Genomic DNA, 21535 nt, shown 5'->3' on the forward strand with positions numbered 1-21535 from the left:
CCCCATCCATACAGGAGCTCGGGGGCTGGGATGCCCTGAGAGTGGCTCTCCTTTTGGACTCTGTTTCTGGCTTGACTTGGATCCTGCATCCCAGCAGCCGATGTTGGCTGACAACAATGTGGGGATCTCAGGAGCCTGCTGGAAATGCCTTTACTGGAAATGGATCCTTCACCTTGGAATAAATCTAAGGCATCAGTTTTTTTTTTCTTTTTTGGAAAACCTCCGTTCCCCYTCTTGTGCCTTCTAGCTGACCGAACTTGTTCTGGGCGCCACGATGCCATCTCGGGATGGCTACGACCCCCCCTCTGGATGGGCTGCCCCGAGCCCCCTCACGTCCCCTCCTGCCGCCCACAAGATGGCGCCGTCCCCTGGCGGAGGAGGGCGCGACGTTGCCATGGCACCGCGTCCATGACAGCCTCCTATTGGCTGGCATGAGAAAGGGGAGGGCTTTTCGAGATTGATGTCTCGATCCGCCAATTGGAATCCACTGTGTGTAAAACCGTGACAGAGCTGAAAGAGGGACGTGAAAGAGGAGCGGGAGCAGCAGAGAGCGGCACAGAGCCCGTTCTGCTTTAATTCTTTTTAATTCTTTATTTAATGCAAGTTAATTCCTTAAGAAAAGGGTTAAATTACAGAGCGTGCAGGAGCGCTGGTAAAGACGACGGCATCACTRGCAGGGGGCTGATGGAGGCAGGGTCGGAATCAGGCAGGGTGCAGGATTTGACTCAATGTTTCCTAAGTGGTCCCATTTAGGGACTCATTGTTCCCTAAATCCAGGGGCCCGCTGCCGCTGCCTCGGCAGCCCCTGCGCCTCGGCAGCCCTTGCGCAGGTGACTGCGTTGGCGTCAGCGCGAGAGGCTCTGCAGGCGATGGCGCAGCTGGGCGAGCTYGCGCAGCGCCTGCGCCTGCGGCTCCCGCGCCAGGCGCTGCAAGAGGTTGAGCGGGCGGGCTGCCTGGAAGGCCGCGGGCAGCGCGASCTCCCCGGGCACCCGCGCGTTGCCCACGAGGAAGTGGTGAAGCTGCCTCTCCTCGAGGCAGCGGTGCAGGTAGTGCAGGATATCCCTCAGGCGCTCGGCAAGGTGCTGCGGGCACCACTCCGACGGGGGCAGCAGTGTCAGGAGGTGCATGGTGGCCGTTTTCAGGTGGGCAGGGGAAAGCACCGAGTCCCCCAGGAGGTAGGTGAGGAGCTGCAGACACGTCAGGTGGCAGCTGCCCTGGGGGGCCTGCCTGGCCACCCATCTGAAGAAGAGCAGCTCGTGCAGGGCGCAGCTCTCCAGCCACGTTGTGCTGCTCAGGTCTCCCTCTGCTTCCTGGCTGCCCACAAAGACCCCCAGCTCATCTTGCTGCACCTCCAGCACCATCTCCACGCGCACGGTCCTCCCAGAGTCGTAGGTGAGCTGGAGCTGACAGGAACGGGAGGAAGGCAGCACCGCCAGCTGGCAGTTTTGCTGCTCAGCAATCACGTCCCAGGCATTCTGCACAAAGAGTTGCAACCAGCGGGCCGTTTTCTCCACATCCAGGTAGGAGTCGGTGCACAGGATGTGCAGGAGCCCGGGGCGCTGGTGCCGGCGCACCTGCTCGGAGGAGCGGTGCCGGAAGCACAGCACGTCCCCCAGCAGCTGCTCCCGCCAGCACATGCACTGCAGCTTCACGCGGATGCGGCCGGGCCTSGCGGGCAGCTCCGTGCCGGGGCCGGGCCGCAGGCGGAAGCAGTGCCCGGGTGGCGGCTTCAGGCGCACGAGCACCCTGTAGGCGGTGGCCTCGCCGCCGTGGCCCCAGCCCTCGAAGGCGCTGCCCACGCCGAYGCAGGGCTCCAGCCGCGGCAGGAAGGTGGCCAGGGAGATCATGTGGCAGGCGTGGAGGAGGTTGTCCACCAGCTCCCGCACGGCCTGGCACGTGAGGGCCGYGTCCCGCGCTGGGCCCCGCAGCTGCTGCTCGCAGAAGCTCTCTAGAGCCCTCCTGTGCAGCGAGTCCAGCTGCTGCTCAGGAGAGAGCGAGGGCGCAGTGCCCGCCACCTCCTCCTCCTCGGTGCCACTGCCCTTGYCCGAGCCGTTCTCCTGCCTTGGGGACATCCAGAAGAGCCCCAAGAGCAGCACAAGGCCTCCAGCAAAGGCCCCAAGCTGCCACAAGTCCCAGGTGGCAAAGACCACGTCCCTCTTGAACAGCGCGCTCGGTGCGTCCTGCATCATCGTCGCCAGCTCCTGCAGAGTCAGGAGATGACTCATCTGCTCCTCATGCTGCTGCATCTGCTGCTCCACGTCCACCTGCTCACTGATACTGAGCAGCTGCAGGACCGTGCCCACATCCATGTCCTCACTGATACTTGGCAGCTGCAGGACCATGCCCATGTCCACATAGTCACTGATATCTGGTAGCTGCAGTACCATGCCAACATCCATGTGGTCACTGATATTCAGTGGCTGCAGGACAGTGCCCACATCCACATGGTCACTGATATTCAGCAGCTGCAGGATAGTGCCCAGCATGGCCAGGACAAGCGCAAGAGCTGCAGCCATGGCCTAGAGGAGATGGGAGAAGTGGGTGAGCTACACTGGCTGGCAGGGAACTTATGGATGGGTGTCAGGAGCTGCAGGAAGAAAGGGGCAGGACAGAAGGGGGGACCAGGGAGCTGGGATGCAGCCAGGATGGGGTTGGTGAGCACTGTCTGAGTGGGGCTGGGCAGCCACATGGGAAGTTCTTGGGCTCTGGTGCCCACAGGCTCCAAGGGGACGCCAGCGCTGTGGGGCCCATCCTGACAAGCCTGCCCTGAGACCGGCACCCCAGCCAGGCTTTGCCATAGGGACAGGGCTGCAGAAAGGACAAGTGTCCRCAGCAGGACAGTGCTCCTGCAGGGGAATGGTGGCTGCAGAGCTGCGAGTGCCCACCACATCCCCAACACCGCGTCCACAGGCAGCTCTGCCCCCAGCCCTGCGGGCGCCAACACCCCTGAGCCCGAGCACTGCTCTATGYGGCTCGGCTGCAGCAGTGGAAAAGGAGATGGAGTTGGTGCCCAGCTCTMCTCTTGCACCGCCTTGCCCCACTGCTGCACTCACCCTGCAGAAGCTGCAGCATCCGGGGCTGGCCCAGGCCGTGCTGCTGGGGAGCCACAGAGCTGCAGGGCCAAAGCCCGAGGGTGCYCCGCTACTGTCCCCTCCCTTTGTGACTTGTCCTCTGTGCGATCATTGGGACGCAGCACCCTGCGTGGGCCAGCGTGGTGCTCAGCATGGTACAGGACTGTAGTTTCTGCACGTGCCAAATGTGTGTGTCTCAGTGCACTATGAGCCTATCTGGCAGGAACTGTATCTCCTCCTAGCACATACCCTTTGGAGAGTGATGTGCAAGCAAGGTGAACATGTTGGTCTGGAGATTGTCCTGRTTGTCAGCTGGCCTCGATGACATGGTGTGCCACAAATGCACCTTGCCCACATGGAACTGAGGACTCCTGCATGTGGGTAGTTGGTGGATTAGCTCCAGAAGAGCAGAATCTGTTGGAAGGGGATGATCCAGGGAGATGAATAAAGCCGCCTGTGGTGGGAACAGGCAGCTCTTCTTTGAGGGACCTCACGAAGGAATCCATGTACCTGGGGGATGTGACCATGTTTCCATCTCAAAAGTGAAGTGCCAAGGAGCTGGTTGGGTAATTGTAAAACTGTGTGGCACCCACCTCTTGGGCAGCAYTAGCAAGATGATGAATAAAGAGGCATTTATGTAGGGCTGGGGTAGCTCTGAGGAACTAGATGAGAGCTCCAGACCTTGCATCACTTCTGTTTCTACTTTCTATCTGAGCGTACTTTAACCTCAGTGTGAAAGTCCTGGACAGTGCTGTGTCCTGGGGAAAAGGAAGAGCCTTGCTGGGAGCAGTGCTCGGGCTGCGGGACCAGCTGCCCTGCGCTCACAGAAGTGGCTGCCAGGGCTCTTTGGTGAGGAGCTCCCGAAAGGACCCTCCGAGTGAGGCCGGGTGCTGGGGTGCGCCTGGCCGCGGGCCCCGGGACAGCAGGGGCATGACGAGGATTCGGATTCGGATTCGGATTCGCTCCAGGGCCAGGGCCGCCCCCGCCGCCTCACAGCGGCCAACGGTCCGCGAGGGGCGGGGCCCGGGGAAGCCCCTCCCCCAGGCAGCCGTTGCGGGGCAGATCGGGGCGTGGCGCTGCCCGAGTGGCCGTTGGGCCTGCAGAGGAAGTGATGTCAGGGGCGGGGGGCGGCGCCCGCTAAATTCAAGCGGGCGGCGCGGGCGCGGCCGTTGGCGCGGGCGCTCGGAGGCCGCCATGGAGATGCTCACGTTCCCCCGCTACAGCCCCGCCGAGATCATCACCTACCTCCGCTGCCACGTGCTGACCGGCTCCGAGGCGCGCAACCTCACCAAGGGCGACCTCTTCCCCAACCCCAAGGTGCGTGTGGGCGGCTTTCTGAGCTGAGTTCTTTTTCCAATAGTTATTAAAAACTATTACACTTATTCTGCACTAGAATTGCTGTGTCTGTGCTTCTGCTAGTTTTCTGGTAGTTTTCGGTGTTGCTTGCTGTGTAAGCTACTGTGTGTCGAGGAAAAGAATGAAATATATGACACGGATGTGATGATTAGGTCCACATCTGCCTCAGGTGATTGCTGCATTTCATAAGACACAACAATAATATATCAGGAGATTACTCAGTGTTGGGAAGCAAGAGTTTTCTGTTTTCTTGACTCGATGGGTTAAAGACTGGGCTGTTTTTATGGTGTTGTTTGGGAGCCCTGAGTAATGTAGGTGAGCTGTTGATGTGTGTTATTTACCTTGCAGCCTGAAGTCTTGCACATGCTTTTCATGAGAATCCTGCAGAAGGTATATGGGGTCCGCCTGGAGCATTTCTACATGGTATGTGTTAATGGTAGCTATAATGAAATATGTGAGGCAAATAATAGATTAAGTTTTTCTCTTTTTTTTCTGCCTTATCTTGGTCTCTTCTTTTGGCCCTGGAGAAAGCTCCCAAGATAGATCCCCACTAGCTTGTATTTCCCAGGGATGTGGAGACCATTATCTGTGTATTTAACCTGTCTGAAGGATCTTATTTTGTGGGAACAAACTCGTGTATTTTCCTATATTTATGCTGTGCCTGTGTATTCACTCTGCTCTCCTTACTGTTTAGATGCCAGTCAACGTTGAAATAATGTACCCACAAATATTTGAAGGCTTTCTACCTGTTTGTAACTTGTATATTCACATGTAAGTACAAGACTTTATCTGATATTTTGTATTCCTTCTAAAGTTCCAGTTTAGGGATGGTGAGGCTTTTATTTATGTTTGAGTAGTTTCACTGCTCTCTAGTTTTGAGCAAAGTAAAATTTGCAGATGAGCAAGAAGCAAGGCTGTAACTGAGTAAAATTCTTGACAGTTGTCTTTGATCTAAATAAGTGCTTTTACTGTGATAATTGGAAGGCTGGATTAGTGACTTAAGTYAGAGTGTGTGTGGGGGGGTGTGTGTGGTGTGGGGGGGGGAAGGGAGGAAATTGGAGCACTTGGCTCTATTCTGGATGTCCAAGGCTTCATCATACCAAGAAAGGAATCTTAAGCACCTTTTATATAAACATATTTGAATTACAGCCACTGCTTTGTGCTATGAGCATTAGACTTTAAACCTTTTTTCTTTAGATTTAAGGAGAGAGTGGACTCAGCTAAACAGAGGGTTTTGTTAAAGCTGAACTAACTTGAAAGTTTGTTCAGTAAAAGTCTATTTTGTTTGTCCCTGTGGAGTACTGTAAGACTACAGTGTTTTTGACATGAATTTGTACATGCAGTCTGATTGTTGAGTGCATTTCCAGTGAACATCTATAGTGCAAGGACAGTGCAGATAAGTCTTTACTTTGTTTCCTTACAGGGAGCGCTTTCTTCCAGTGTGCTGTATTCATGACTTTCAAATTGCTGATGTTATAAACCCAAGTAAGCAAGTGCTTGTGCTCTTCCATATCCTGTTGGGGTATGTGTGCTGAGGGTTGGGAGGGGGGCAAGGGGGTGTCACAGTCTGCTTTCTTTCTGACTTGGCTTAGTCAGATGAATGTCTGGTGTTCAGAACTAATCATGGCTACCAGCTACTACTTTGATCTTTGGTCTTTAGACAAGCTGGTTCAAATGAACAATTCTTCAACTTCCTCCTTATGTAAGCTAATTCAGTTAAATAATTTATGTGGTGTGTTTTGAGTGTTACAAGTCTATGCTACTGCTAGTTTGGAGACCAAACTGTGACACTCTTAAAATGGTGTAAAAATAAATGGCTTTTTTTGTGCAAATACCTCTATAGGAAATAGTTCTCAAATTTGCTCTTCTGCCTTTCCAGTTCCTAGTTGTAGTGATTTTGATGTGATAAGAAACTTAGGAAAAACTATTTGAAGAACTCTCACTTCTTGGTCTGTCTTATCTAAGACATTTGAGACCTCTAGTAATCTTCCTCAGAGTTTGATTGGACATCTCTCTTTTGATTTATTTAAAATAACACCTGTATTTTAAGTCTTTCCTCTACATGCGCTTTTCTATTTGTTGAAATGCACAGAATCATTAAAGCACTGTAAGTTCATACCTTAGTGCTTGTTTTTATGTAGTTAGTAATAGGCAAAACTTTCCAAAATTGGTGTCAGAGGAAGATGAGCCCTGTTTTTGTAGGTTTCCTTCTCTTTGAATTAATTACCCAACTTGTTCTAAGCAATTGTGATGCATGTGGAGAATAAAATAGTGATGACTTGTAATTCCAATTTCAGAAGCAAAGAGGACAACTCGCTTCTTCAGTGGCATTCTCAACTTCATACACTTCAGAGAATCGCGACGTGGAATCTACCTGGAATTACAATCGAACTATGTAAGATGARGTGCCATATTACACCTGATACTTGTTTAAATATAATTAATATTAACCTTAGTCTATAAATAGAGGTGTCTTTCTGTTGTAAGTTTTAAAAACATGTTGGAGTCTCCATGGTAGGCATGTAATATGTAAAGGTGCCAGTTTAATATAGGTAAATCTTTACAAGTTATGAACAAACACAGCTACTGTAAAAGCTTTAAGGAAGACTTTCTGAAATAGCCTTAAGGAAAGAAGCATATTAGTTTAGAAATTTCTTTTAATTCCAGACTATTTCATCTCTGTCAGAAAAATGTGTGTCTCTCTAAAGAGTATTTGGGCTTGGTGATTGGTAATGGTAAAGATTTCTATATGGTACAATAGCCAAACTACTTAAATAGTTTAATCTGATTATTTTTCCAATTATTTATTTGATAATTGAACCTTGGAAGTAGAGATTTGAATGCATTGAATCATTTTTGAGAAATAACATTGGTCATTGGACCGAATCTAAAACTGCCAGCAGTTACCTTTTGAATATCTCAGTGGTATAGAGATATGGCATATTTCAAGTGGAGTACATGGTTTGCAGAGCTCTGAGAGAACTCAAAGTATAAACCATATTCTCCCAAGATAAAAACATCTCTGTGCAATTAACTTGCAGAAATCAGCTATGGAGAAACTACAACAACTAGAGACAGCAAATCAAGAGGCAGCAGCAAAGCTGGAGAAGCTGAAGTGAGTATGAGCACTAACTGCCTTGGCTAGCAGTCCTGCAGATATGTTGGAGGTGAATAGTTGAGCAGTGTGGTTTATCAGAACTGACTGATAACCACAGGCTCCTCCAAACTTGATCTTGGTATTGGCCAGCCCTCAGTGCTCAGACATTTCCCCCATCGYCTGTTGCAGATAAAGTAAAAGTTCCTCTTGGACTAGAAGAAAAGTACTTGCTTTCAGTAATATGTGTCAGTTTGTGTGTGTGACTTGTTTGCTGTGAAGGGCAGGCTCTGTGCAAAGGCAGTAAGTTAAGACAGTACTTAAATTTGGTTAATGACCATGAAACATAGTGCTTTGGTCAAAATTTTCTTCAAATTGCCTAGCTTCTCTTCCTTGCCTCATGACCTGTTCTCACCATATACACCCACAAGCTTTTTAATTTGATTCTGAAAATGGAGTAATATTTTTTTTGTACTTAAGGCTATTCTTCCAAGTCTGTTTAAAAGTTTTTAGTTTGATGAGACTCAACTTTTCCTATGATACTTGACTGGCTTTTTTGTTCAGCCTTCTTGGGAAATGAGCCAGGAAGTAAAAAGCTATTCCTGTTTATTGAGTAGACTTTTCTGGTGCTAGGTTAGAGGAGCTGTTGTCTAGAAAATAAAAAATACGACTTGGTGAGTGCATGGTTGTTTTGAGGGTGTTGTCTTTTGTGTCTTGGAGAATGTGGTTGAGCTTCCTTGGTTCTTTCAGTATTTATGGTATGCCTCCATTTAGAGGGATGAATTTGTCTGTTATTGGGCATGTTTTCCACCTCTCAGTTTTAGGTTATTTAGTGCTGCTATCCATGTCTTTGTGCTAACAAGTTTTGTTTTGCTCATAGATAATTGGTTGAAGAGATGGTTACTTTTCTAGGTTACTTCCAAAACCAAAAATGAGCTTCTATTAGCTTTTTTTGGCCTGTCTTTAGCTAGCCTGTCTTTGTTAGACAGGAGACCTTCCAGCTAGCTATAGGGTCTACCCTAATAGAAGATTTATAAGGCATATTCCATTAGGCAAAACTTGTAAATCCAAGTTGGTAAAAGTGTTTTTCTTTGGTACTTGGCTTTATTTGATGTTATTTAAATTTGTAATTCTCACTCTTATTTTCTTACTACCTCTGTTTACAATAGTTCCTTAAACTATGCATAAAATATTCTAAACCAAACAATATAACTTACTAATTGGAGACCATCTTTCTTTGATAGTCTTAGCTTCTGAGAATTTTTTTTAGTCTTGAGAATAAAACAGTCTATCAACCTCACTAAAAATGTATTGGACAGTTCAATATTAAATTTTATTTATTTATTTTTGCCTAGCACTGTTCCAGTAGAACAGCAGGCAGAATTCAGGCAGCTGTCTGATGACATTCAGGAGTTGCAGCAACTGCTAAACAATGACTATCGTCGGAAAGCGGTATGTTCTCCTTACCTGTTCCTGTGAAACACTGCCATAGCTCCTTACTCTTGCTGTTTTGTCTCCTTTCCCTAATTCTGCGAAAATAAGGAAGGCTCTTGATTTAAAAAAAAACTCATTAGAACACTATATCCTTCTAATTCCTTACAACCAACTCTTTATTTGTAAAGAATGTGAAATGTACTTGGAATCAGACTTTTCGCTTTATATTTGATAAGATACCTGTTTTGAAAATGTGTGTTTCGAAGTTAAACTTGTTTTGTTTTGTAAATGAATTTGAAGGATTAAAGTGGAACTGAGGATGAGCTATGTTGGGAAATCAACTGAGGCTCAAGAAGGGTTACTTGAGGGAAAACCCTTGAAAAAGAGCAAAGGGAGTGTTGATGGGGAAAAGTGATACTTTAAGCTATCTTAAGCTATGTCTTTGCTGTTACTGTTTCACCCACTTTTTACTGGGGACTTTATGTATTTTTAATGTAGGTCTTGTCCAAGTAAAAACAATGCCTCTGGCAGAGGTTTGTGCACAGGGCAGTGCAAAGAAGGGAGCACGTGGTACCCAGGCTTTTGGGGAACTTTGGGCACTGTTCCTGTTTTCTGCTCTATCTGCCCACCCCGCTGGAGAGAGCTTTAATAAACTGGCACCATCTCTTATCTCTTTTCAAAATTGCCAACTGCTGCCTGCATTCCTAATGCTCCCAATGGCTTTTCAATAATGCTTTACCTCTCTATTTCAGCTTTATATTGACTGCTGTTTTGTCTGCTAGTTGTGAAACTCCAAAGAAATCCGCAGTGAGCTTTAATTAGCAATGAGATGTGCTACATTACACTAAGCTAGTCTCGAGTAATGTAGTGCTTCCCCTGAAAGAGTGTTAACCCATGCTAGAGCAATTGTCTCTTCTGTAGACAGAAATCTAGTAGAAAAAGAGTAAGAGGTGGTTTTATTTTTTTTAGACAGGTTTACAAGAAGTGATCTCACAGAAGAAGTCAGATATTGCAGAGAGGACCCGAAAACTGGTAAGTGTATCTTCATATAGACTGTACCTTAAATTCCAAAGCAGCTAATTTATCATCTTTCTATCTTTAAGATTATTTTTATAGCTGGGTAATGTAATAGTTCAAGAGATGTTTTTTAGCTTTTTTTTTTAAACTGCTTCAGCTTCACTTTTCACCTGGAAACTTTATTGACTAAATTTAAATGCGTGTCTCTGCAGCTTAAAGCTCTGAGTTTATTCAGGAGGCTGATCTGTAAATGGACAATAAATCTGAAATGCCAGGAAGCTTCAGACTTCTTTTACATACTTAGAGGGGCTAATGGAGGTATACACTGACCTGATGGTGAGAAGTTGGGAGCTTGGGAGACTGCACAGGAAGTGTGCTGCTCTTCTACTGGATAATGCCGTGGGCTTTGAAACCCTGCAGTGATTTTCTGAGTTGCCCTAAGAGTGATCCTGAAGGAGAGCTGCCAGTCATATGTATTAGCTGGCAGGCTTTTAGAAGGATGTTCTTGCAACTTAGTACTGCACCATTGTAAGCCTGTTTAGGCAGGAAAAATATAGGCTGTTAATGGTTTTACTTTGTAATATTGACAGTATTTAGAGTAATTTTTGTTTCTAAAGCAAATTTTCTATTGAAAGAATAGATTACAGCATACAGAATATTGTCTAGTCATAAGACTGACAAACTAGGTCTCATAGCTCTGCTTAGATTACTAATAGCAAAAGCCCTTGTTTTCACTAGAATGAACTCAAAGTGATAATGGCTTCTTTGAAAGAAGAACAAGAGCAGCTGAAATCAAAAATCGTAGAGAGTCCAGAGGAAGTGAAAAACTACAAAGAGATAATGAAAGAAACTGTTAAGAAACTCAAGAAATCTAAGGTGAGTTTTCTTCCTGCATAAGGCGGCGTTGCATCAGAGAATGGCTTATTCTTTTGGCGTAATATATTGACTTATTTCTAGACAAAAGTCAGCAGTTGGTTAGACTGGAGTTAAATTCTTCATCATAGCTTCAGAGAGAATTGAAGATTATTTTCATAGGATTATCGGTTTGCTATCTTGGGTGTATGAAGGGGAGGTGTTTGTTTTATTTTTTTCTTCCGGAAAAGCAATCTTGCAATCACTTGTGCCTTTTCTGTAACGAATAATGGTTTATTTTCAAAACTGGAGGTAGAATTCTAAACCTTCCTAGCTGCATGCTCTCAAGAGACGACATTATTTTGGCAGCTCACAAATATTCTGGACTCTAGAACAGATGCTTCATGAGATCTGTGCACTCGCTCACTAGTTCTGCAATTTATGACTGTCTCTACTAGTGTGCTGAATATCTTCTTGAATTCCTTCTAGTTGTGCCTTTTTCACAGCGATGTCCAATATTTAAATGTTTTTCATCATTGCTCATACATCAGTAAAACTTGCTGAACTTTCTCTCCCTAGGTAATCTTGTTCCAAGAGATGGAACTTCTATTGCTGTCATTCCAGACATCTGTTTTTGTGTCATCACTGTTTTATCAGTATGGAATTTCTCCACTGTGTAGCTTTTTTCTTTTCATATTTTCTTATAACAACTCGAGTTCAGCATACAACACCCTCATTTTTTTTGCTTTTCCAGATTAAATGCTTTTGTCTATAAATTGAAAACCTATTAGGGCAAAAACTGTATTTAACTCCCATGTCCAATAGTAGAATGAGAGTGAGGTAATGGGCATAAAATTGTGCGTTAATATCCATACAAAATAACCTTCGACTTTGATGCTGTTCTTCGTTGAGCTTTGTTTTGTCTTTTTTTCTCTAGCAAGAGGTTATAGAGAATTATGAAGGTTATCGAGACCTTGTTGAGATTCTTCCATCGTGCCAATTGGAGGTGCAGTTGTACCAAAAGAAAATGGAAAGACAGGTAGCCAATATGGAGAGACTGGCCAGTGTAGTGGCAGAGGTTTGTATTACAGTAACTTTATCTACTTAAGGGGAGTTCAATATCAAAGCAAGACAGGAGATCATCAGTAAGCATCTGTATTCTGCAAGCTCCCATCTCACCTCCATTCCCAAAAGAATTCTGGTAACTTGAGAATCTCAGTTGAAGTATTAGAAGTAATGTGCAGCAAACCAACAGCTATAAAGCTAATGTACTCTTGACCATCTTAAATACTCAACGTCTCCTTGCCACAGAAACTTGACCTAAAATAGTTTGAACTGTATTAGGGTTGTCGGTAGGAAGTAATGGACAAGGAAAAAAATGTGAGGTTAAGTCTCTTCTACCTATAATGTAGAAACTAAGAGCACAAATAACCGCTTCAAGGACAGTCATGCTTTAAATGTGTCTAATCTTACTGATGTTACCAAGCCAGTCTTGCACTGATGAAGTGTTTGTCACAATACAGTATCTTGCTAATTACTGTTTAGTCTTGGGAAAATGTGATAATTAAGATTTGAAAAATGATATATGGTCTTTCTGGATATTTCTACAGCATGTGTGCAATTATTTTTGGCTAAGAACTATAGCAGAATGTAGTAGTTACTCTAAGTCATACTAATTGGTGTGGTCTTAACCACTCAGGCTAGTGATTGGATTTGGATTTTGTAGGAAGACTTTAGTTAGCAATCAGAACTCTTTAAAAGTAAGAAGCCAGCTAAAATTTTAATAAATTTCTAATAGGGTATATTGCGTTAAAGTTGTTCTCCACTTTTTTTAAAACACTTTTTACATACTGTAGGTCAGAAATCTAGAAGATCAGTTTGAAAGTGCTCAGATAGAGCTGAAAAAAGGCAAGACGGATGAAATGTCCTTAAAGCGACTGGTTACTGCAAAGCAGGAGAAGCTTTCTACAACTGAAATAAGGATAAAAAAGAAGCGTGAAGATGTTGAGCAATACAAGCACACTATATTTGAGTATGGATGCGTTGACATTTCTGCCTAATGCTACTTACATGGTTATGTGCTACCAAAGTTCGTGTCTGGTACAAATACATAGCTTAGCAATAAGAAGAAAGAGTGATGTGGGATAGCTTTGTATGAAGACCAAAAATGCTGTAGGCAGGGACTTGGGGTCTCAAATCAATAATTGCAATGTGACTTGACAGCAATTCTTCTATTGGATTACTAATTTAATTTATAATGCTTATTCTTGATTCTTTTATCTTCTTAAAGAGAATGTCACATTGGGATAATTTTCCAACTTATCAGACTTCAACAAAGCCCCATTTGCCTCTCATGAATTTTTCATAATTTCCCTTGCCACTTTTGCTCATTATCAAAGATGTTCAAGACCTATGGGGAAATGGGGTTTGTATCTCAGAGGAGTATTATCCTGACATGATGCTTCTAAAACAAAAGGAAAAGTGTCATTTGATCAAAGCCTTTCAGCCCATCTTCCTTCCTGCTTTAGCTAAAGGCAAGTCATGAGGCAATATTTACAGCACAGAAGTGACTGCAGTAGCCAATTGTAGTATTGTCAGTGTAAGGTCATGGTGTCACTGTGAGATTAGAAGTATTGAAATGTAATCGCTAAAGTTTATTAAAAACAGTTTTCATATACTGAAAAATATAAAGGAATTATGGAAAACTATTGACTGAGTAGGCAAAGCGGGATGGAGGAGAGCTTGCTTTCTGTATGGCTAAGGTGACTAAACCTTAGTTCTGCTGACAGGCTTTGGTTGTATGCAGATAACAGATGTCCTTTGTTCCTTGGAGTGTATTTACCAGCAAAGCTAACTTGGAAGGAAAAAATTGCTGCATAATTCAATTCTTGACACTATTATGGAAGTGGTTGCCTGCTTATCCATTGTTTGATATACTAGATTACTTTCCTGGAATGCTAGAATCAGGAATTTTGGTAAGAAGGAAGAGATGGGAGGTAACCCTGACTTGAAGTTTTCATCGACTAATAAGACCAACTTTTTGCCTCAAGGCAGAAAGGTATAAATAGGTTAAACCTGGAAAAAAGATATTCCAGTCTTTTTTTATCTAAAACTGCTGCTACGGTTCAATTTATAATGGAACTATAACTATTACACAAATGTATAATATAAATTATTCCATCTGTAATTATACAAATCCTCTTGATAAGTTGGTCTTGGTTTAGGAGATTAAGCTAGGAGCAAGACTTCTTGCTCCTAGCCTAGTCCCTTGCATGATTACATGGCAACTCAGTTGAAGCTGTCAGAATTTATCTGCAAGTTAGAGCGGTGTTATTGGCTCTGCTTTGCTGTGATTCTAAGATGCAAGCTCCATGTCACAGGAAATGTGGGGTCTGTCAGGTCAGAACTTTCAAATCCTCACTTTTCTTTGCTTTCTCTGTAATCAGTGGGAGAGAAACAAGCAGATTTCCCAGCTGGTTTAGGAGCGGGGAAATGAATTACTGACCATCATAGTGCCTAACTGCCATTATATTATAAACTTGGCCTAAGGATTTTTCTGTTCTGCCACACTATGTTTAGTATACTATTTAAATATTTAATGCGGTATTGGAGAGTGTGATCATCCTGGGGTTCTTTCCTCCTGCAAGGAGATCAAGTGTGTGCATATGTAGCAATTAGTGTGTTGTGGATTAGCGATGAGGTTGAGGGTGTCTTCTGACAAAGAATTGGAAGTTGTTGAGAGTTATGATAGTCCTTGGTAGCTGCAAGAGCTTATGTCATGCCTGAATGGGCATGGGGAAGATGTGTTTGCTGTCAGTGTGGGTTCTGTGCAGGAACAGTTCCTCTCTGCCAGAAGTGTGTAATTAATTATCTACTTTATGTAGGAAACTTCAGGTATTGGTATGCATCTCTGACCTGTGGCTCAATGCTTTCACAGGGCTTGAGAGTTAAAGATTGTGTGGATTGGGAAGACTGGGAATTTAAGATGCTTGACATAATCCTTATGTTTGAGATGTAGGGAAAGGATAGACTTGAAGTTGCATGTAACACTGGTGGTTGAGATTGGAGCTGTGACTTAAATCTGCTTTGATTGAGCCTGAGGTGGAAGTGTGACTTAAGCTATACCCAAATGGGAAGTGCACCCATACAACATCTGGTCTGGTGGGTTGTTGATCTTTGGGCATGGCTCTCCACTGAGGTACTAATCAGAGGCAGGATGGTTGTGCCCAGCAGGCTGCTGGTTTGAGCTCAGGTAGTTTTACTGGAGTCATCTGAGCTGCCTTGACTGACAACAACAGGACATCTTCATCATATACTTGTAATTCTTGTAATTTCCCTTAATTTTTTTGTTAGCTAAGCAAAACTACATTTTGGGGCCTGAGACAAGCTCTCTGACAGTGATGGGAGCAAATCTGTTTAGTTGTGCTTGTAAGGCAAGTAAATTTTGTATGGGATTGGCTGTAGAACTGTTCGTTTCATGTTTGTAAGATGCAAGCTGTACATGTGAAGTTATTTAATGTTGAATCAGTTGAATGGCTTAGCACTAACTTTTGTAACTCTTCTCCTTTAGGTATTGTAACAGAGTTCAGGAAAAGAGGGGGGCTGTATATGAAAAAGTGACTGCAATTCACAAGGAGATCCAACAGATAAGATTCAAAATTGAGCAGTTGAATGAGAATGCTGAAAAAGAAGAAATGGATGTCAAGGTGAGTTGTGTGTGTGAGGCCTTACAGACGCAGTAAGCTGTGTGGGTGGTAGGTTGTGGATAGTTGGAGGGAGGATGTTTTCTGCTTCTGGTTCCATGGAGGCAGTGGTGTTTGTGCCTACCAGCCCATAGAACTGGACTTTGCAAACCTAAGAGAAGTTTTTGTTTGATTATTTTCTTTTCTTCCTCTAACTTCCCTTTCTAGGAGATATATCTTAATTTGAAGGCTAGTTTGGAGAAGTGTCATGACTCTCTCATAAAGAAGGTAAACAGTTATGCAGCTGCAAGAGAAGATAAAATTGCTGAACTGAAGGAGGAGCTACTTAAAATTCAGATTCCTGGAAGTAATTCTTAAGCATATCTTCATATTACTGCATTTGGATTGTGCTCTTGCTTGTCTTCAAACTTGAGAGCTTATGCTTTGTGTAGGACGGATTACTTGAGGCAAAAGGAACTTTCTCAAAACCATGTCGTGTTTAGGCAGATCTGGTGTTGTCAGCTAGCTAATCTTAGAAGTCTTGGTTCAACCAGTTTGTATTGTTTAGGTTAATATCTGGTGTTAGACATAAGAATGCAAACCTCTCTTACACCATGTTCTTTCCACTTAGAAGGAATTCCGTTCATTTAAAAGGAATTTTGCTTTTGCAGAAATTGTTTTGTAAATGTTGATCTTGATGACCTGTGACTTTGGTCTGTGAGACCTGGCTTTGTTCTGACAAGATCCACTGTTCAAACTCAGTCTGTAATATATTTTGCTTCTATTTTTCAATTATGATAAAATTCTGATGAAGCAGTAGTGTCTTCCTTGTAAACACTAGCTTGCTTTCTTCGTAACATTTGTGACCCTGGAAACTCCCAAGAGTGTCACTTTAGTTAATATTGCAGTGTCTCTAGAAGCTTCAACTCATTGATTCTGCCCAAGGTAGTAGTGAGCACTTGTGTACAAATTTAAGGCAAGTCTCTGTTTGGGGCACTAGCTTGCAGTGCTCCTAAATACTTGCTAGACTGCTTTGGAAATGTTTTTGATTATTAGAGTTATTATGAAATGTTATTTTTAAAAATGGCTGATATAAGGATATGTAACTCTATTTCTCTATTATATTTTTCTCTCCCCTTTCTCAGCTGACTGTTTTTTACTTGGCGTAATATTCTAACTGAAAAATAAAACTTGGTTTTTACGTTTATAACAATGGCTATTAATAAAAGGTATTTTATAATGAAGGAGGAGTTGCTTTTCAAGATTGTGTAGATATTCTCTTTTCAGTTTTGGTTAAGTAGTCAATTTTTCTGGTAAATAAGAGTTAGAAACAGTAGGTGATCGTAGCTTTAAAAGCTCTTTTTATTGAGGCGTTGTACTGCCTTAGGTCTTTGTGTAAGATATGTGTGTCTCTGTTGTGTTTTTTGTTCTTCCTCTGCTTTACAGCACGTGATATGTACTCTGTGTTACATAGCAAATATTTAACTAGTACATTTTCTTGTGCAGCTTTCCCATTTCCATGAAGTAGTCTGAGTAGTAGGTAACTATTCTGTGTAATGCAACATAATGTGTGGTGTTGTGTAGTTCTTATTTTTTGTACTTTTTCCTCAAATGTGGCAAGGTGGTAATTTGTTCAAAGCTCATTTTGTGAGTGAAGACTTAGAAATTGCCTCTGCCACACACTTTGAGAGCAGGGTTTAGTTTCATTAACCTAGTATGCTTGAATGTCTTGAATTCATTTCTGGGACTGTGATATCAGGCTTTAGAAGAGCTCCATGCAGCAGTAACATGTGAAATTAATGGTGGCTCAGGTGCTGCTCTACAACTTGGCATAACATTGTTTAAGCTTGTAGTTCCACAGGATTATATATGGTAAAATGCTTCTTGTCTGCAGCTTGTAACCATTTGCAGTGCAGTGATTGTGCTGCAGGGCTTTCTGGTCTGGTTCAAATATTCGATTGCTAACCATATTCTGCAAACAATGGAGAAACTAGTCCTGTGGGAAGTGGCACTGTTTCATACTTTTAAAAAGCTGTGTGTTTTGGAATCTTGCAGGCACAAGTATATGCACATGTGCTGTCTCACCTTCTCCAGTGCATTTGGCGTTAACTCATTTCAGTTGCCTGTCTTACTGCAAATGTTTTGTTGCAGGTCTCAACTTGATCCTTTGCTCTTCAGTAAAATTCTTAGCTCTTTTGTTTTATTGGTGCTACTCAATTTGTTTTATTAATCTGTTTCTCTCCCCACCTCTTCCTTTTAGTACAATGTTTAGGTGTGAGGAGATGCCTTGTTCCTTTTTTAATCATAAGCAACTTTGAAGGAAAACCTTTTCAGGCTGTTAGACTAACAACTGTCAAATCTCTTATTCCCTGTCTTGTGTTTTTAATAGCAGATTTGTTCATAATACATAATACAACTGATTTTATTGGTCGTTAAAAAACTAGGGCAGAATCTGATTCTAATCTGACCATACTAACCTATGTAGAACTTCAGGTTTAACTTTTTGTCCCTTTTTATATGAGTGTCCTCTGCGTGGCTCTAAACCACTACCTGCATGCTAAGCTCCTATTTGGACCAGAGAGAGCACAGTCCTCTGCGTTCTGAGAGGTAAACTTAGGCTCTAGATGGTCATTGAAATGATGTCCAACAAATTTAACAGTTTCTCACTGTGCTCTGTCCGTACTTTCCCTGTTCCTCATGCTACTTCCTTCTTCATAAGGAAGATTCGATGCCACCCTAGACTGGCACTGAACAGTGYCCAGGCCTTGCCTTGTGGTCCTGATGCAGTGTGAACTGAGCTGACTCTCACTAGAGCTTTGCTCTAGGAAACCTGCATAGATCAGGGAGTAGCTTGGAGTTGCTGAGGCAGGCAGTACGAATGCAGCTTATCACTTGGACATGAGGTCACTTTCCAGGAGCAGGAATTCTAAGATGGATTGTCTGGTTGAGCTGTCACACAGGTGCAAGAAGGCTCCGTATCAGCACTAGGATGAAAATGCCTCTTGCAAGCTCAGGCATTTGAACACCCAGAGTGTGTGTATGGACAACACCCTTGAACTTCCTGCTGTTTGTGAGTACCCTTCTTATTTATTGACTTTACATACCACSTATGCTATTAAAAAGGAAGATAAGTATATTCTGCCCACTAAGATATGCCCTCTGTCTTGGAGGGAGTGTGTGGCTTTGCTCTGACTTTTTTAAAAATGGAAAACACCTTTATTTTTTTAAGTAGAAAATATATTAATGGGGTTAATTATTAATGGAGAAATGGTTGGACACCTTTMTTGTATGGCTCACTGGAGCTGTGTGCAAGAACAAGCTGCCTTAAAGAGGCTGTTTGTGATGCCTTCTGCTTCTTGAGCCTTGCTGCTCCTCTCCTTGTAAAGGAAGGAAGCCTCTTTCCTGTTATGTTTGTGAATAGGGCTGAGTTAGGGCAGAAAGTTCTGTGTTTTTTCAATGGCTGCTTTGTGCTTTGATTGCAGGATGCGATAGAAGATACAGTTGTGTTTGGCCACTTGATGGAGCTCTTGTCACGGGTAGTGGTGGTTTTTATTTTTGGAGACTTTTGGCCAAGGAAGCTATAGGAAACTTGCTGAATCTGCAGCCTCAGGATAACAATTTCACAGCTTCACACTCRTATATTGTAGAACTAGCCAAGACCTGATAAATTTATAAGCTGGTTTTATTTAATTATTTTTATATAAGTGGGAAGACTTAAAAAGACTTAGTCATTTTTATGTGAAGATTACCTGAGTAGCTGCATCTTTCGATGGCATGTCAAAAGCCACTGAATTGTTTTTGGTATCATCTTCTGGAGGATATGGAGTGTGGTCTGCGCATCCAGAAGAATGTATTTTCCCTTTTGGGAAAAATCTCCCTTCACCTTTCCATCAGACTTTTTGAGGAGATTCTTCCATGTTTTTCAAGCTTTTGTGTGTTTCAAACTTATAGACTTGGCATTGTAATGATGGCCAGAGGGGAGATGAGAAGACTCCTATAGATTAGCAAGCACTAGGGGGTGAGAAGATGCTGAGGTAGTTTGGTGGCACTGCCAGCCACTGTWCTGTTCAAGGTGGTTCTAAACTGCAGCTGAACCCAAGACTCTTAGGCCACTTTAGTGTACCTTAGCCTTGGAACCAAGACAACTAAAGCATTGTCCTGTCAATGATGATGGCTAAAATTTTTGTTGATGACTGGATTTTAGTACTTGGTTTCACAGCTGTATAATATCCAGGATACTTCTGTCTGCAAAATGTAGAGCTAATATTTCTATGAACTTGTTTGCAGAATACTAATTATGATAGGCCGATTATGGTGTGAATGTTCTCCATGTTAAAAGACCCAAGAAAATAAGCAGTAAGTATTAGTGCTGCTGCAATGTACTCCTGCTTTCCTCAGTGCAAAAGGTTTGGGCTCCCTCTCCTCTTTTTCTGCAGTCTGCTCAGTAACAGCAGGATGTCTTTAAAAGGGCAGAGTCTGATAACTCATAAAAACTGCACGTATGTTTTGGAGGTAATGTCGTGTGTACGTTTTCATTTGGTGTCACTGCCTGATTTGATAGGCRTGGTTTAGGATTTGTTCCTTTGTCAATGCCTTTAATCTTATATCATTTATTTCTGCAGTGTTGATGGACCAGAACCTGATTTGGCTCTTGCCTTGCTATCCATCGTGCAGCAAGAAATCTCTGACAGTCTTTGCCCTGAAGTGTTAATAGTCCAAAAATGAGATGAAGTGACAGGTAAACTGAAATGACCCTTGCGGGGGCATTGCCAATGTTATTGTATATATGCAGTTCTTTGCCAGAATGTAGTAGCGATGTTAATTTCTCATCAGACATCCTTAAGTTGTGCATGTAAAGACACTGATGAGGCCTGAGGTAAAACAGGAAAATCCTTGGGTTCTTATTTTTCTTCTTTTATTGTGGTTGCTCCAGTTAGTCTGCTGCAAACACAAAGACTACTTCTGAGGTTTTTAGTCTCATTTTTGTATTTAGTCTCATTTTCTATGCAGAAAGCTTGTGGGCAAAGCCACAGAAGTTTGGGAGCCACTACCTCTATACCTAAGGCAGAATAGCTCCTCATAGGTGTTAAATTGCAGTCACTAGGTGTGTATGTTGCTGGCTCAGGGAGAACAGAAGTTGTAGGGGTCACTTGTCTCTTCGTGAAGACCCAAAGGGGTTATTTTCTGTACCAGTAACCTTCCGTTCCCTGCCTCCTTCCCCGCAAGCAGAATGAAAATGGAGATTTAAGAGCTAAATTTCCTGGTGGGTAGCAGATCATACTATACCAATTGTAGAAGAAGAGTTCTTCTGGAGGTTCTGACAGGGAGGTTGCAAAAGGGTATGGTCTGAAAAATAGACTGACGAGGAGAAGTGGACGTTAAATTTCTTTGTGCAAGCTGCAGGTCCCACTGGAGGAGGCCAATGTTTTTAGTAAATAAAGTCCCTGCAAACAAAAGGAGGGAAAACCCAGTTTATGTTGAGGTTTCCATAGCAACACAATACTTTTCTTAGAAATTTCTAACTATGATATCTGATCTAGCTGCTATTTAACTCTTGGGTGCAAAGCCCTTCCCTTTCTCAGTTTGCCCATAGTCCTTTAGTGGCATCCTCCATAGTGGTGGGTCTACTATGAAGATGTGACTGGTCTCTTTGTGGGGAAAGAGGTGGGGAAAAAGCTTATGAGGTAGAGGCAGGGTGTATGTGTGTGTGATGGACTGCATTTAGCAGTGATATATCATAAGCTGTGCTCACCTTGAGCAGCTTTTGTTTCCTGCAATTCCTGGTGAGGAAGGACTGAGCTGGTGGTGAAGGTAGAGTAACTAGGCAGGTTTGTAATGAGAGGTGCTATAGCTTGGAGGGTTTATTGTGTGATTTGATGATGTTCTTGGAAGTGAGTATAGTTTAGTGTGTATCATGGTGTGGGATCTGTACAAAACTTTTTGAGGATATTTGAGGAGCTCATAAATATAGCTGGGCTTAAGCTTGCACCAGTCAGTCCTTTGTCTGGAGAACCTCAGATGGGGGGAAG

General features: G+C 43.3%; 2 protein-coding genes across 2 annotated transcripts; one reads left to right on the top strand and one right to left on the bottom strand.

The window, feature by feature from the left end:
* Positions 1-845: 845 nt before the first annotated feature.
* On the bottom strand, positions 846-2516 carry LOC112952151 (inositol 1,4,5-trisphosphate receptor-interacting protein-like 1). Its single transcript, XM_026044960.1, has one exon. It carries the CDS (start codon positions 2514-2516, stop codon positions 846-848), a length of 1671 nt encoding a protein of 556 aa, XP_025900745.1.
* Positions 2517-4265: 1749 nt separating this feature from the next.
* NUF2 (NUF2, NDC80 kinetochore complex component) lies at positions 4266-16617 on the top strand. The gene is made up of 13 exons (XM_026044963.1): positions 4266-4388; positions 4776-4850; positions 5122-5198; positions 5851-5912; positions 6725-6822; positions 7469-7542; positions 8877-8973; positions 9925-9987; positions 10711-10848; positions 11762-11902; positions 12681-12856; positions 15395-15530; positions 15735-16617. The coding sequence occupies exons 1-13, from the start codon at positions 4266-4268 to the stop codon at positions 15882-15884; spliced, it is 1410 nt and encodes a 469-aa protein (XP_025900748.1). The 3' UTR covers positions 15885-16617.
* Positions 16618-21535: the final 4918 nt, after the last annotated feature.

Source organism: Nothoprocta perdicaria, unplaced genomic scaffold (genome assembly GCF_003342845.1).
Source record: "Nothoprocta perdicaria isolate Ctin4 unplaced genomic scaffold, notPer1 scaffold_392, whole genome shotgun sequence".
NCBI classification, from domain to species: Eukaryota; Metazoa; Chordata; class Aves; order Tinamiformes; family Tinamidae; genus Nothoprocta; species Nothoprocta perdicaria.